Source organism: Lingula anatina, chromosome 3 (genome assembly GCF_051362555.1).
Source record: "Lingula anatina isolate TDL-2025a chromosome 3, LinAna3.0, whole genome shotgun sequence".
NCBI classification, from domain to species: domain Eukaryota; kingdom Metazoa; phylum Brachiopoda; class Lingulata; order Lingulida; family Lingulidae; genus Lingula; species Lingula anatina.
The window spans coordinates 14,702,177-14,718,859 of record NC_141769.1 but is presented as its reverse complement, the minus strand read 5'-3'; the positions used below and the strand labels follow the sequence as shown (position 1 = coordinate 14,718,859).

The 16,683-nt window shown below is 37.3% G+C and overlaps 1 protein-coding gene across 1 annotated transcript; it reads right to left on the bottom strand.

Annotated features, from left to right (window-relative positions):
* Positions 1 to 1,317: 1,317 nt before the first annotated feature.
* Positions 1,318 to 16,234, bottom strand: LOC106181275 (glutamate receptor 2). The gene is made up of 17 exons (XM_013565604.2): positions 14,973 to 16,234; positions 11,492 to 11,671; positions 10,955 to 11,200; positions 9,455 to 9,657; positions 9,004 to 9,057; positions 8,029 to 8,178; positions 7,637 to 7,813; positions 7,325 to 7,441; positions 6,976 to 7,104; positions 5,955 to 6,179; positions 5,290 to 5,654; positions 4,776 to 4,974; positions 4,227 to 4,474; positions 3,783 to 3,909; positions 3,300 to 3,443; positions 3,096 to 3,203; positions 1,318 to 2,873 (listed from the first exon to the last, which is right to left on the bottom strand). The coding sequence occupies exons 1-17, from the start codon at positions 15,052 to 15,054 to the stop codon at positions 2,793 to 2,795; spliced, it is 2,835 nt and encodes a 944-aa protein (XP_013421058.2). The 5' UTR covers positions 15,055 to 16,234; the 3' UTR covers positions 1,318 to 2,792.
* Positions 16,235 to 16,683: the final 449 nt, after the last annotated feature.

Below are 16,683 nucleotides of genomic sequence, written 5' to 3'. Positions count from 1 at the left end.
CGAGAATACCTTGTTGGTGAAACAGCTAATGAATACACATATACAAGTAAAGCCTCCGGCGTTTTAAGAGTAACTTGGAATAGTTTTATTTAACAGATCTCGAAATTACAAATGCTTGCTGCCTTGGCTTAGCGTAAAATGTCCGAAATACATTGTATTAATATAAGTAGGTCTACTTTTAGGATATGGGTAGTGCTAAAAAGGTTTTTAGATTTCGGGTTAAATACCTACTGGCTGATTGATACAATTTATCAAGGACAACTGCGTCCATTTCTGGCAAAAGCTACACTCCATTTATTCTTTAAATGGGGATTGATCAAACGACACTAACGGATCTGACCTCAGCTCATTTTTTGTTACAGAAGGGAACTTAATACAGAGCACACTGTCTTAGGCCTCTCACCAGTCTTCAAAATAATATCTAAGTGAATGATTATCCAACTTATCAATTCAGTATTAATTGTGTAGATTATTATTATGTTTTTATTCGCGTGATATCTATATTCGATATCTATTCATCAATTAACTGTAATGTTCTTTATCATTGTTTTATTTTTTAGAAAAACTATGTGCTTCATCGAAAAATATATTATTGGGCAGTCTTTTGGGAATAAGATTGATTGAGGAATGCGAAGGAATCCTAAAGTCGATTACCTCGTTACATTCAGTACATCGCTATTTCTATGTAAATTGGAAAAAAATCTCGTTTTCTTGCAGATTGACACGTAATCACAGTCCGATTTGCGCTCTGTATCACAGTGGGAAAGAATGCGAGGAGTTATGACCTGTGAATAATCCTGCTACTTCTAAGTTACATTACAATCACTGGAGCCGGAGATGAACATTTCCACAGACGTCATCCCTTTGCTAATAGTACGGTGGAGTACTAGCCACCAAGATTTACCGCCTCAGAACCTGTTTTCATTTAGTATGTGTCAAATCCCAAATGTACTCCGACTTTGTCCTTGGCTGGCAGGAAACAGAACTTACCATATAAAGGTGTAAAGAAGCAGAGTATGCAATAAAACTCATTGCATGTGGTCTAATTAAAGATAAGTTGTGAGGCTCAATTTACTGCAATGAAGACAACGGATTATTGAAAAACCAGGACTTTTGTAAAATGTCGCAAGCATGGTGTTCACATGTCTCAATACAGTTGCCTATTGCGGGGCATTCGTTTCAAAGTGAAATCTCTGTCAAATATCTGGCTTTTCTGAAGCAAAATTAAATGAGAATTCATTTTACAAAGCACAAGAAAATGCTGTTCATAATCATGTTAATTTTATTGTATCTTATTTATTATATTAATTGTAATAATGAGTTTACAGACTAAAACATTATATTTAGTCTTTTTTGGGATACGGGTCCAGTGCTAAAGTATACGATCATGGTCTAAAACACAATATAATTTTGTACTCGTCATGAAAAGAAATCGCTATCACAACCTAATTGCGATATGAAGTTTATGGATATATACATGTAGTGAGCACTTCAAGGTGAATGTGCTCTATATTTGAGACTTTTACTTCAAAAATCCATTATGCTTTGGGAGAAATAGCAACATGTTGATGGTATCTGAGCGAAAAAATTAACAACAAAAGGCTTTCAACTAATCACAGTTCTAAGCACGTTTCCCACACCCGGAGTTTCAGAGGCTATTGGGAGCACAGTCCTATTTTCATCTTGCAATTTCCAAATGAACAAGCAGAGAGAGTATGCTTAGGGCCTACATGAGTCATCATCTATTCTCTAGAACTCATGGTGACAAATATGTCACCCTTTGCCTTCTTATATTCCTTTGGAGGTAATTGTAACCTCAAAAACCATAAATGTTTTATTGTGTTCAATTTCCTTCCTGCTTCAAGAAGACACCGAAATTCTATCTGCTGACACATTCTGACATAGGGAAAGCTACTAAGACTTCACGGCGCCTCAGAATTTCAAAACATAAGCAAAACAATTTATCTACAAAGTGACCTCAGCAGACCATTATCTGCTAAGGGGGTTCTTTGTTCTTTGACAGCAACTGTTTGAATCTTGAGAAAGACGTCTTATTTGTTTATAGATTCCATTCTTCTTCGCATATTCTTAAGGGTAGGTGCAAAGGGGACAGTAGGGGGAACCGAATTTTCTATTATTTCTCTCTCAAATATGAAATACTTCCCATATACTCTTGCTTAGAAAGACGAAAACCTTCTTGTATCAGGTATTGTGAATGGATTGCCCAATGTATTCTTGTATTGACAGCGTCGTCTTTTGAATTCACATTTTTCTTGGCTTACGGGTTTTCAAAAACGATAGTAATATAAAATGGGCCCGTCAGCTCTTAATCACGTGATCAATGTTATTTCCTTTGCCGTGATATATACACAGTACACACACTGTATTTATACTGTACATCTACATGTGTGTGTGTGTATACATTATATTATGTGAAAAACATGAAATGCTGAAAGTGCGAAATTCTACGATAAAAATGTCTTAATCTCACCCGAGGACTTGTCCTATGATCCTCGATATTGATGGAATTGCTGCTCAAACTAAATCAAACCCTGTCCAAATTTAGCCAACTAAATGTCGGTCAGTGTCCTAATATGTCTTAATATAAACGTTCAATGTCTTAATATGCTTAAACATTTTCTTTATACGTGAAAAATACCCCAAATAAAATGTACCCAAACATATTCAATTCATCCTCTGTAAGTATAAGAACCGCATTGAAATGGCGTAATTGAACTGAAGAGAGGAGTTACATTAAACGTCCCCGTCAACGGACTTCGGCAATTTTTGTTTCAAACTTGGGTGTGAGTATTTCCAGCGTCTGAGTAACCGTCCAAAGTGATCAGTTGTGCCGATGGGGTGGAATATGTATACTGAAATCGTACAAAAACGGACACACATTTAAAAATAACCAGTGCAAGTGTACTATAAGAACAGATATTCTATCTTCATTTCTCACTCACGATACGACATGTTTTATCAAATGGATCAATTCTACAATTACACCAGTTACCTTGTTCAACAGCTAAACGTAAAATAACCCAGCCCCCATACCTTATATACGTCAATATCTCTGTCTATCAAGTAATACTCACCGTGGAGACAGATTTATGAACTGGGGATGCGTCCGTGGCCGGTTCCTTTTCAAGTCTACCTCGGACTAACAACTGTGCTTTAGTCTTCATTTCATCAGAAAATGTAATCTGAAATATTAATTAGGTTACATACAAAAAGAACATGTTTATTGGCATTTTACGCCGCATGTTTTCACCATTATCCTTAACGTTTCTCTTACTCACATTGTTAGACATAGCATCAAGTTTGGACCTGTAGAATAGCTCCATGATGGACAGCACTAAGGCCAGCCCCATACCACCCAGCAGGATTAAAAATATTCCAGCAATCTTCACGATACTCAGCGCAGCACTCGATGCTGGGTCGTTCTGAAAAAAAAAAAAAAACAACCAGGGGAAAATGCATCTTAAATGTGTGCAAGATCATCATTAGAGAGAGAGGGGTGGGGGGAATGGGGGGGGGGGGGGCAGAGGGCATTACAGAAATGAATGGTGGCGTTCACAATATGTATTTTGGTTATTTCGGTTTATGATGATCGAATCACATTTGCGATTTGTGCGATGGGATTTGTGAGTTGAATTTGTATCAGTCAGTATGGTAGGTACATCTTAGTTTTTAGTACATGAGATTCGTCTATACAATACCAGTACAACTGGAGCAGGTTTAATCTAATGCAATTTATGGCAGATCCAAGTAGTTCCACTCACTTTATCGCTGTTTTCCTTGGGACAAAGCTTTTCCCCGCCTCCCTCCGACTCCTCCCACCAAAACCTTCGCCTCTTCTCAATCTCACCATTCTCCAGAAGCTCCAGGACCGCCAAAGTCACGGAATCCCTGGCATAATTTAAGAGGATGATTTAGTAGAGAAGAAAACACGTGTATTTGTAATATATTCTGAGAAGACGATCGCCCATATAGCAGTGACTATCCGCTCACTTCATGACCAAAGTCTGATGGCAGCAGACTTAGGAATCTCTTCAACTACAAGGTTATATTGTTGAACCATTCAACCTACAGATGTACATACTACAGTTTTCACGACTGCAATAAATATGCGTATTCAAACAAATGATTTTTCTGTAGATAATATGAATTGACTGTGTTGGGCGTTTCCTGAGTAGATTCTTTAAGTTCTAAGACGCCCAGAATACCTTAGTGGCGATCCCTTAGGCATTCCGACACCATAACCCTTGGAGTCTAGATTACTACCCACTTTCATCGTGTCACAAGGGTATCTGTTGTTCAGGTACTCGTTGACAGTGGACTCTAGTAGATATGCGTACTTTCCGTTGGACTTCCTCACTTTCTCCACCCCCTCTTTGTTGGACTTCACAAAGACGTTGTTGTCCGCACTGCTCATGTAAGCCCACATGCGCTCGAAGGTGCTGATCTTAGAATCCTACATATATGAGAAAGATTAAAAAGATGAGGAACACAGGCAAGTGAATAATAGAGCAATCGAAAATGCACATACACAGCAAAAATGCACATACACAGGCACTCAGACAAACAACCATGCTAACAGCTGATCAGACAGAGGGTTTGACAAACAGAAAGACTGGAATACAGACGAACAGGCATACAAACTAACTGACTGGCTAAGAGACAGAAAGACGGAAGGATGGATAGACAGACAGACAGACAAACACGAGGAAAAATACTTTAAAAAACCAGGCAGATCAATCTGAGACATTGCTAACCTGAAAGAACTTCTTTGTGCTTCCTGAAACAATGCAGCCGTATGCGATATCTGTCTGTTTGGCGAGGTCGTCTGCTGACTGGATAGGGCTGTTCATCCTGGAGACGGTCAGGAAAGCTGCTAAGTTGGCCGTGTAGGAAGAGATGATGATCAGGGTAAAGAACCACCAGACAGAGCCGACGATGCGCCCGGAAATCGATCTACGTAATTCAAATAAGAATAAGAATTCAATAAGATTTTTGTCAGATTAGGATAGTTCGTTGTTACATGTATCAAATGTACCACTGTCGAGGTGATAAGGTCCGACATTGTCATAATGTGTGTACTTTGATGAACTTGTCATTTCGAAAAAAAACGCATATCTAGTCTCACAAGCTAAAGGAAGGAAACATACAAAAGATTTATATTTTAAAAAAATCCTGTTTGAGTCTTTGTTTTAAAAAGTCATTTTATATACAGTTTATGTGAGGGGTTACTGTTATAGGTGTTCGAAATACTCCTATGGCCACACTTACTTTGGGCAGAGTTCGCAGCCTTGCTGCATAAAGGCTGCCAGTGAAAACCACAGACTGTTGATGAAGTTGAAGTCATTGTGGACTTCGGGGTCCCCGTTGTCCTCCTCATTTTCCTCCACCACCCACTCACTGGCGCTGAACCGAGTCACGAGAAATAGAACCACGCTCACCGCGAGATAGGCGAAGGTGATACACATCCAGATTTTATCCGATAGAGGGTCCATAAAAGAGAAAATGTTCGGGACGATTTCCTCGGGCTTTTTAATCATGATACTGATCCCCAGGTTCATGAAGGGTTTTGAGAAGTCGATGAACTTTTCTCGGTCTAAAGTAATGGAGAGATCGGCGATGGCTAGATCTGCTACCTGCATTCGATAAAAGTTAAAATATTAAGTTAATCAAATTAGAGTGAATAAATTTTCATTGTTTACCTATCTTAGGGCATATATTTCAACAACATGAGCGTAAAAACGAACAAATGACATCATGTAGCCTCCCTGCCACGCTTTACTTAGCACTGCCACAACTAAAACATTTACATCTCTTTCTACGCAATAATAAAATGAATAATAATGAAAAGAACAATGATCAGACATGTCAACATATTACAGGTACAATTGCTATTCAGTGAAAAACATTATTTTTAGACGGTCTTCTTCACGCACCCCATTGATCAGTTCCGCCACCATTCCATCCCAGGGGTGGGTGTGATTCTCCGGGTCGTAGCCGCCATAATTCTTGTCTCCCACCAGGTTGATTGTGTAGTTAATCCCCAAGCTCTGAGCTAGCTTATCAGCAATGTCTTTACAGAACCCCACGTAGCGGTCGTTACCAGTCCAGTTGCCGCCGCCCGGTTTCGGGTCGGTGCGGACCATCATAAAGGGGGCGCTCTGGAAGGAGTTTGTATTAAGAATATTATGAACCAAGCTCCTAGCCGAGGCCGGTTGGGGTGTTAAAAATCTTTTGGTCAAAAAAGATCGCCTAGTTTCTATGTCTTTACTCAGGTTTAGTCAACTTAGGGGGTAAAAAGGTCCACTTCTTTTAAGAAAAAAATAACATCTTTTCAAATGGCCTGCTACAGGCTTGTGAATACGGGGGGCCACGTTCAAGGTTGACTTCAAAATATGGGTGTAACTTAAGTTCAACGTCTTTGATATAATTTGGGCACGATATCTATTAGCAATACCTTTATATTAATGGCTTGGTCAGCGTGTGTGTATATACGTCGTGCAAAATAATGACTGAATTAATGAATTTGTCATTTCTGATGACCAGTTATTAATAATCATGCAGTTGTATAATCTCTCTGAATTAAACATTTTTTCACCTCAACCGAAAGTTTTACTAAATCATAAGAAAGAAGGATTTATCTTCCCAAAATGTACAGAATTCTGTATTTTTTCAAGGTCATGACGAATCAAGAACAGGTGTCTTATTATTACAGTAATTTCCAGTCTAAGTAATGACCGGTTATCAAGATGAGGGAAGTAGATGCTCAACGGACAAGGTAGTAGAAAAATATCACGGCATGGGCCCTGTGTTTTCCAGGGGGGGGTCAAAGGGAGAGATAATGATTGGCTGGGTACTCGCAACAAAAATGCAGTTCCAAAATTCCAGGGGGGGGGGGGGGGGGCGCCCATATCATGCCTGTGTCGATCAAGCTTCTCCTTATCACGCTTTGCTTACCTCTATGGACGTTATCAAGTACGTCTTGTTGCGGACGGTGTTATCTCTCAACCCTGAGCTGTCTTTGGGCTTTTCAAAAAACGACAAGCGTGGCCGGTTTGCTCTGGGATTCGGTGTCCACGTTCCTACCTAAAAAAAAGGTTGGAAAAGGATTGATGGTGCATCAGTTTTTTTTTTCAGTTTTCTGCGACAGACACAGCAGGCATGTTAAATGTATCTCATCGTGAAGGGGAAAAACAGTATTAACCGCCTACAAATTAATGATAGGAAAACTTTTCAGTTGTTGACATACACAATGATGACATGAAATAGTTTGTGACGTCATGTCTATAATTTCCTAGATACATACTTTCGCAAGTCCATGATCTATAGTCGTAGACGTCAGTTGCAGGGTAAAGTTTGTTCGAAATCCTCGGTCGTCAAACACAATTTTTCCCGTAAGTCCTTCTAGGCCATGCAATCCAACCTGACAATTAACGAATGGTTTTCTATAGTAGAAAATAACAGGTAACAAAATTTTATTTAAAAAGTAAAGCAAATGTTGCTAATATATCATAAAAGAACATATTAATCTCTACATAAATACCAAAGTAATATTCCAAATTACTATATATATATATATATATATATATATATATATATATAATTTACTGTTTCTTACACGTCGTATAGCCTGTGTGATCATCTTCCCTAGAGGCCATGGTGTCGGTTTACTAGGCCATGGTGCACACGACAGACGGAACGACCCATTGTTAAACATTTTCTCTTGCTGTTCTGTGAGGTTGTGCATAGCTTGTGTAAAAACGTCCACCGCGTCCATAGCTAGCGCTAACTGATGCTGAAATACAGACAGATATCACTCAGCTATGTGTAGAAACGATTGACATTTAAGTATTGCTATTTAATCCAAACGGTATTCTTCGTTATAGAATAATTATTTCACATGATATTCGAAAGAAACGATAAAAAGTAAGACTTAAAACAGCTTAATGAGACCAATAAACAGGAGTCTTTCTTTAGCCTATGCTCACATTTTTAGGCGTCTTTACTTACAGAAATCAGAGATTTACGACTGGATACGAATCGCCCTTTCCATTCGTTAAGAACTTTCTCCATCTTTGGTGAATGCGATTCCGTCAAGTGGAACCCGGTGATGTTAATGCCACCATTTGGAAATTCCGAAAAGTCCAACTCGTTTATTTGCTGACATGGAGAAAATAAAATAACTGTATCATCTTCTTCAAGCTGCATAGCAAACAATTTTTAAGTCATGCTCATGTCAATGGCTAACATCGATCACCTTCTTTCCTATTTAATATATTTCTAAAATACACTTAAATATATTAAAGATGAAAGTAACTAATTTAATGTACCGTACGTCCGAATCCGTAAAAGAACAGCTGGTACATATAAAGAATGGAACATATGTTCATTGAAAGGAGCATTCAAACGCGCTGTACGTACTGTTATCCTAATGTATACAAATTGCCATATATGAAGACACAGCAAATTACAGTCAGGTTGGGATCCAATTTGCGTTTCAAAGTATATTGAAAACTAACTCCACGTGTTTCGTTTGAAAAGTGTGTGTTGGATAAAATGAATAAAATGAGATAAACCATCAGACCCCTGAAACTCAGGGTGTCCTAGAGTATAAATCGTGTGCAATTCAGTTAAATTGCTTTTCACATTGGCGCCTTACACTGTACATGGATTTCATAGTTCCATGTAATTTATATAACGACTTACTAATGAAATAAAATATAGCGACGAGATCACCCACTGTAGTTTTCTTTATGTACAATTTGTGCTTTAAAGAAAACTTGTTGATGCAAAACCATTTTTTACTTCTTCGCACTACGTTTTCATGCATCTCTCGTTGTGCTAAACACTCTTTCATATATCCCATGAGAAACATTTGAAGCCGATAACCTCTTATTACCTTCTTCCTCTTTTCATAACCCGTGTGCAAACAGTGGACAGTGAAGAGACACATGATAATGATAAAAAAAATATAAATTAACTTACCAATCCCGCTATCAAATAATTGTACTTAAGTCGATATTGAGGAACTTCTTTAAACTGAAAAAAAAGCACAATCTGAATACTTTCCTTAATATAACGGTGTTTACTTATGGAAAATGTGTAATCAAGCTGTTTATTATACCCATTCTTGCCAGTAATTATACAAGCCATTACACAGATATGTCATTGAATCATTAATTAAGAGAGTAAATTAATCTCCGTCCAGTTCAAATTTATTCTCGTGGCCATGGGACCGAGAAAAATACTTATTTCAAGGAAAAACAGTTTGGGTTTATAAGTTGCCATGGCTGTAATATTGAATTTCAATATAACGAAAATGTGTCACATTGAAAAAAATAACTCATTTATCATTATCATTCAGGAATATTTTACGTATGGAGCCGTGTAAATAGATGAGCATGGAGAATTATTGTCCCTTTTTCTGGATACTTACCCTCCTTGTTAAGAGAGTGTTGGTCTCGTCAACTGATAGGTCGATGATGATATTTTTGGTGGTGTCCAAGTGCGGATAATCCTTGTCGTATTGCGCAAGCGCCGCCAGAGCGTCCAACACGTCTGTGACATGCTTAAAGATGACCACGATGTAGGCGTGCCCTCTGTTGATTGCCCCTATGATGTGGTAAAGTCTGGCAAGAGCTGATGAAATGAAAGACAAATGTTGCAGATATGTACTTTTTCAGATACATGTATAATCTATAAAGAATTTTAAAAATAACGAAAAAGAAGTGGCGATATTGACATTTTTTTTCAAAGTTTTTAAAATTTAGTTTATTTTCAAATGGATAAAGGTGCATGAACATCTACATGTACCTCATTATAATGAAGTGAAGTTGCATGCTTAAATGCCTTAATAATTCCAAAAGAGCTCTGGCTGTAAAATAAACAAGTTCTTTTTGGAAATGATATGCAGGGAATCTCGCTCTTTGTGGCAGTGATAGTTTGAAAGGGGAATGGGTGTTCAAGAGAAAGAGTTGTGCGGAATATGATAAGTTGTATGGAAATTGGTACGACGCACGGAAACAGTGGTAAAACGGCAGAATCGTATGAAAGCGACGGTTAAATTGTCTGGTAGTTAGGGAGGCCTAGTATCGATCAAGAGAACCTAAGTTATCGTGAATTTTTCCATGTTTGACCTGCAAGCTAAGGTTTGTGTCTCATAAGAATCAACAGAGCTCATAATTGGCTTCGTCTAATCAAATAAGTCTTTCTTTTAGATCCTTTAGACAAAAATTATTGATCGGAGTCTTTAAAATATCGTTAGTCTACACAGGGACAGGTTCAATTGATATAATGCATTAACGACAAGGCAAAAAAAGCGATTTGATATATCATTGCCTTAATGACGCTGTTTTGTTATTTTAGCAGATAAATTTTAATGGAACGCCATTGTGAAGTCACTGTAGAGGTTGAATGATAAACCGCCAGCATATGCAGAGACAAGATAAGACTTGCGTCTTGCAGCTTGCTACATGTTATCTAGGTACCCGATAGTCATAGCCTGTAAATCTCGCTATCTATATTGTATTCGTTCTCTTCATTGCTTTGTTGATGAAGTACGACTTTTATTATGGTCATTTTGTTCTAAATCAATTCTATGGAATGGATACCTGAGTGTGAGGAGTAGATAAAGCATATCTTATTTTATATTTCAAAGCAGGTTACCGATAAGTCAAATTCCACAATTATTATTTTTTTCACGAAATTACTCATTGATGTAGTTAATTAAAACTTATACGGTAATGATACGGACATAATACTGCTTGGATGGCAAATGTCTTAAGAAGGGGACATCGGTAATTGCAATTTAACATAGGAATTAATTTTGAAATACAGTAGCTCATGCGGCCATAACCCAACTTTTCTTATCATCGGACCATAACCTTCCTTTGATCTCTACAAACTGTATTCATTTAGTCTACAGTATGTCTATTACCTTCGTTTGTTCTGTACATATAAATGGCCTCTTTCCACTCTTTACGGATCATATAATCTGCCAAGGCGTCCTCATATCGTGGTTGGAGGTGGATCATGAACTCACTCGGGGGACGGAACAGCTCTGGGGGGCTGGTTGATATGAAGGGCATGTGATACATGGAAGTACTGGAGGTGACGAAGTCGGCAGTGGATGTGCTGTACAGACCAAATATCACTGCCACTCCGGCAGCCATCTGGTTACAGACTGAAAATTACAGATATAGAATAAGATTGCTAAGTTCTGTTATAGTTGCTATGTACATTAAGTTTTAAAATGAGATCGATGGAAAGGTATGAAAATGACGGTTTAAAATATCTGGCAGTTATAGAATGATGTTGAATTCTGGCAAGGACGCGTGTGAAAAGAAATCACAATTTTTGCTAACAACGTGTGTGATATTTCATATTTCTTGAAAAGATAGATAAGTAGTAGTCAGTTTGCTATCGTAATAGATAAATAAATGTAAGTAATATTCAAAATGACCACACAGCATACATGTATGATTGTAGTCATAATTGCTGCTTATATCAATATAATCTTCCGCTATCCTGTTGAGGGTGAATTTATGTCCATCATCGGAATTCACTTTGCTTTCCTTTGCCCTTCGGTTCTCTTCGTCAAACTTAAATTGGTATGCTTGGTAAATTTCTACATTTTTGCTTTCCAAAAGAAGACCTGTAACAGAAAAAAAATTTAAAGATTTATTCTTAAATAATCAAAATTATAATAATCTATATTTACTATATTGCCTACATTGCGGTTTGAATATTACTTGTTTAGAAACACAAGAGTGGCAACATATTTCTTTGTCACAATGAATATATCTAAATACTTTAACCATTTAGCTGATTCTTACAGCAAAGTGTTATGTATTATTCCGATTATAACTTTTGAAATTTGATGCACGCTGCAGTGGATAGTTGCATAGCTTTGTTTCAAACAATGATAAAATGTAAAATATGGAAGTTTGACCTATTTATACTCTTATGTGCATTATTTCTTATGTTAAGTATACTATTTGTATATAGGATGCTCATAATTATACCTACACCTGTACTTGAACGCCAGACTTTCACTAGATCTATTCTGAGATCATTTAAGGCGAACAGGTTACTACTACTTTGGTATTATATTTTTAAATATCTTTTATTAATTCTGTTTCGTGTATTGTTATAATCATCATTTTATTAATTGCATCATCATTATTATCAATGAACCTATTAATTGATTAATTGATTAATTTTATTTATTTATTTAGTTTGTTTTTTGTTGCTTTATTCACTCATATATTCATTTGTTTTTTGTTTGTTTATCCATCTATCTATTTATTTGTTTGTTTGTTTGTCTATCTATTTATTTATTTGTTTTGCATTTTAAAGACCAAAGCTCACACAGGGGATCTGCTGGTGCATTAACCCAGCAGTTGGCTTGGTCCATTAATGGCACATTACCATAAATTCCAAGTTACATTCCTGTACCATTTAAAGTGCAAGCGGTCGTTCCAGAACAAGTTCCATGATGGCGTGCTGTTCCCGAGTTACTGATTACTTGGATTAGGACACTTTGAATGCGTTATTAATCGATATATGATTTAATTTCCTGTCATTGTTGCAAGGTCAAACATATACGCTCACTCCATGCATGCGCCAGTGCCGATACGAAAAGGCGCAATAAAATTGTAAATGTGAGGGCTGAGACAACACAAATATCGATTTTCATCCTAGAAAGGACGCGTTAGAAAATATGTTATTCATATACAGTTAAATTTTGAATAGAGTATAGCTTTACATCTTTACTTTCCAAAAAGAATACCTGCAGCAAACGTACGAATGTTAAATCTAATAACGCCACCATCGATTTCCCATGCTGCATAATGCAAGCCGAAAATGTGCAATTCAGATAAGAGTAACTTTTACACATCTGATGCACCCTTATGTCTATCGTTGCCTCGTGCTTCTAGGGCTTTTATTCCTCCTCCTCCCCCCCCCCTCAATCAAGATAATATTCCGACGCACATGGCACAAACGTAAGACTGGATTCGTCTCTGCTTGTAGACAATGGCAAGTGAACTGTCTATGATTTTGTCTTGTAATTTTTTTTAATGTAAGGGATTTGCTCTAAAGTCAGCGTAGTCGGAAAAGAAGATATTTGAGAAACAAATGATCCTCCTGCTTTTCATTTTATATAAAATACCATTTTTATTTTAATAATTTTATCAACATCTTTCAATCATGTAGGTTTTTGCTTTCTTATACTACCGTAAGATGAGGTACTAAGTAGTTGATATTTTGCTATTTAAAAAATTTCACCTGTCATGTTTGTAGAATAGATATCAGTTTCAGCCAAACTTTAATATTTCACCACATTTTATCGTGGCAGTTCCTTTATCATATAATCACTTTCCTAACAATACACAAGGACTCCAGAGACACATGTATATTTCTGCAGTTATCCCAATGGTACACCTAAAGCGCATGCGCAGTATGGGGATAACTTTTTTCTTATTCCCATGGCAACTCATTTTGCAAGTGAACACATCTGTGTAACCCGATAAGAAGAGACCTTAGGATGGTTACTAAGGAGAATTGCATTTTGCACTTAGACTGTACAATTCAAAATTTGGTTAAAAGTACCCAATAGTGCCTTCTCAGGGTTGGACAAGTGAAAGCAATGGCTGAGTAATGGTATATGGTTACATCTGTACAGCGTTAAACATATATCAAATTTTGTTCTTTAAGGTTCCATTACCCCTACTTTGCATTTAAAAAAGAAACTCAACAGTCTTGATGGTATCATCAAATGTGCCTGTACAATGTTTCATAACGTTGCCTTTTTATTTCTGGCAGCTGTACACTTTGTATGTCTGAAAACACCCTGAAGAACCTCACAGCGACGTCGAAATTTAAGTATATTTAAAACACCAGGGACAATGATGCATCGCTAAATTCCATTAAGTAAAGCAAGAAAAAGAAAAACGTTCTTCTAGGTTCCGCTGGGACATTGCAAAATGCTTGGCTGTCCTTATATTTTTAGAATTTTTCTATTGCAGTACAGTTTTTGAAAAAACACGTATCACTTGCTCGGCCTAAAGATATACACTATGCAATGCAGATCAGGATGCAATGTAGATCGGGATGGTTTGCATTTCTTTAAGAGCTACTGAAGATCGTCGCGTATGGCATCCCAATAAAGACGCTAAACGCGTCTCTTCTAAAACAGTCACAGACCAACATTTCTTAACGTGGGGTGTGCATAGCTTTAACCCTAATGTTAAAAGAAAGCGTGGTTGGTTGGCACCAAATATCATATTGGTCTTACATCTTTGTGCATGTATTATTATTGGGTCCCATAAATTATGGTCAAAATTACATTCACTTATAGATCTAAGTCATATTGTGCCATAACGTACCCTCATTTATCATGACTACAAACTGAAAAGGAAATTGTTTTATCCATTTTTCACTTAGTGATAATAAAATTTATATGACGTGCAACTCAACTCTTGACTACATGATTTTTGTCTGTTTGTTTTTCAGAATCTAACCAAATCACCAATATTTTCAGAAGGACAATAATATCTCTCCGGCTACGGGAGCGTTAGATTTCCACTGTGCTTTCCGTCGGTACATTTCTTGGCCTGTGCATTCGGGTAAATTAATTTCAAGATAATTATTCTTAATAAATGTCACTTTATGTATTTCGCATGATATATTAGCCAGATGCCTCGCGTTCTTGATTTCCATCGTGACGTTTATGTGGCCACATATTATGCATTAGCCTTTCTTTTAGCAAGCAGCATGGCTGAGTGATCGAAAAACGGTCCACTTAAAATACAATGCACAAAGTAATTTCTTGGGATTTTTTTTTCTAATTTTCAAAGATTGATGGACGAGTGCTTATTCCTGGTGTATTTCAAATAGCTATTCATCTCGTTGAATTATATTCCATTTCTAAGAATTAATAACTTTTATCTTACCTACTGGGATGTCTCGCTGTATTCTTGTCATGCATATATCCGCCGTGAATAGCAGTGTCAATGCAAAATAACGAGAAACCATTTTCCTTTTATTTCACTGTTACCTTGCAGTGCCGGTGGAAGGGTTGATAAATGTCCCTTTAGTCCATAAGCACATTTAGCTTTATTTGAACTGCCCTTATTCCTTCTCATTCCACGTGTTTCATGGTTAATGAAACGAAGAAAAGAAAAATGCTGGGAGCTTCTTCTTGGTTTCCAGATTCTCCTTTGGCAACTCATATATTTCTCCCACCAAAATTAGTTCTACGGTGCATTCTTACGTCTTAAGAGCTCAAGGCGGATGCGCGCGCATTCTTAGAACAACTGTTAAGGCTCTCGGCAATTAACAGTCCATTACCTTTAAGTCTCAACGTCCCCAAACTCTGCATGCACGACCTGGTCGGACGCTAGAAACATCGTTACCGTCGCTGTTGTTAGTTATACAGTGGTTGATAGAGACTTTGCACGAACAAATCAAACACTAGTCGGAAAGATACACTCAGAGAGATTACAAGACTGGCTATCACCTCTAGTTGGGAGTTTTGATGCCCCAAAGCTGAGAAAAATCGATTATGACGAAAACTTCATGATCGAGCTTAGCTATTTGGATTCACCTTTTAACTCGAGTAGTTTTATTAATCTTCGATTTCTTCATACAAAAAAGGCTTTTCCTGTACACTTCTGTCTTTTTCTCGCTGAGTTCATGAATGGACTTTGATATCCTCTGTGATTATATTTCACCAGAAGTTAAAAATACTTGGTGCCTATTCGGATTAAAATAAACTTAAAGAAACGAAAGCGCTATCAGAGAGAGTGAAAAAGTGACAATAAAATAAGAGATAACCATTTATTCTTCAAATGGCAATACTTCTCCGATGACACACCAAAACTGGAAAGCATTATTCCCAAACCATTTGTCTATAGGTCCCTCCATTGTTATTCGATTATGCAGCCATTTTGCAGAATATTTAGTTTTGGCAAGAGTCTCCAGACTACAAATGCGCCATACCGTGCAAATCGCATTATCCGTTTCACCGATCTGTCAGCTTTTAATGGCTTTTGGAACCTGCATGTCCCGTCGCTTTTTATAGATATTCAATTCGGTGGCCCTGCACACATACAGCAGGGCGCAGCGGCAGCATTAATAGTGCGTAGGGAATATCCAGCTAAATTTTGTCGTCTTAATCCAATCACCGATGAAGAGTGAAAGACGCGGGCATCATTGCTTCTCTTGGGACTGGCTGCTTTCATTATTACTCCGGCTTGCTGACTAAAATCAATCGGCGCGGGGTGGCACTCGCTGCAACAATCCACATGTATTAGTATTGGTAGACTCGAGAAAACCAGCAAGGCTTTATCAAGTCGCATTTATAAAGGAAAGTATTTAACTGTTTATTTTAATACATATGTATTATCTAACGCAGACTCTAGAAGAAACCACGTCCATATCATCTTAATTAAATATTCTATAAATGTTTAAATGTGCACAATATTTCTTCTTTGCGAGTACTAGTGTGTTATTCTTATATATGAAAGGTCCTTAATTAAACGTTAGAAATAATGTTTTTCTTGCTGTATCTCTGCCGATTCATCAGTTCAACATTCACACTCATTGAAGGTAGAATTTTATTTCACCTTGATTACACAAAATGCAATTTACAGAATGATTAAC

Excerpts from the sequence above, each read along its gene's own strand:
- LOC106181275 (XM_013565604.2), bottom strand. The coding sequence starts at position 15,054 with ATGGTTTCTCGTTATTTTGCATTGACACTGCTATTCACGGCGGATATA. Across the intron at positions 7,442-7,636 it reads TCACACAGGCTATACGACGT|GTTGGATTGCATGGCCTAGA; the intron begins GTAAGAAACAGT and ends GTTAATTGTCAG. Across the intron at positions 2,874-3,095 it reads TTCATAAATCTGTCTCCACG|TATACATATTCCACCCCATC; the intron begins GTGAGTATTACT and ends GTACGATTTCAG.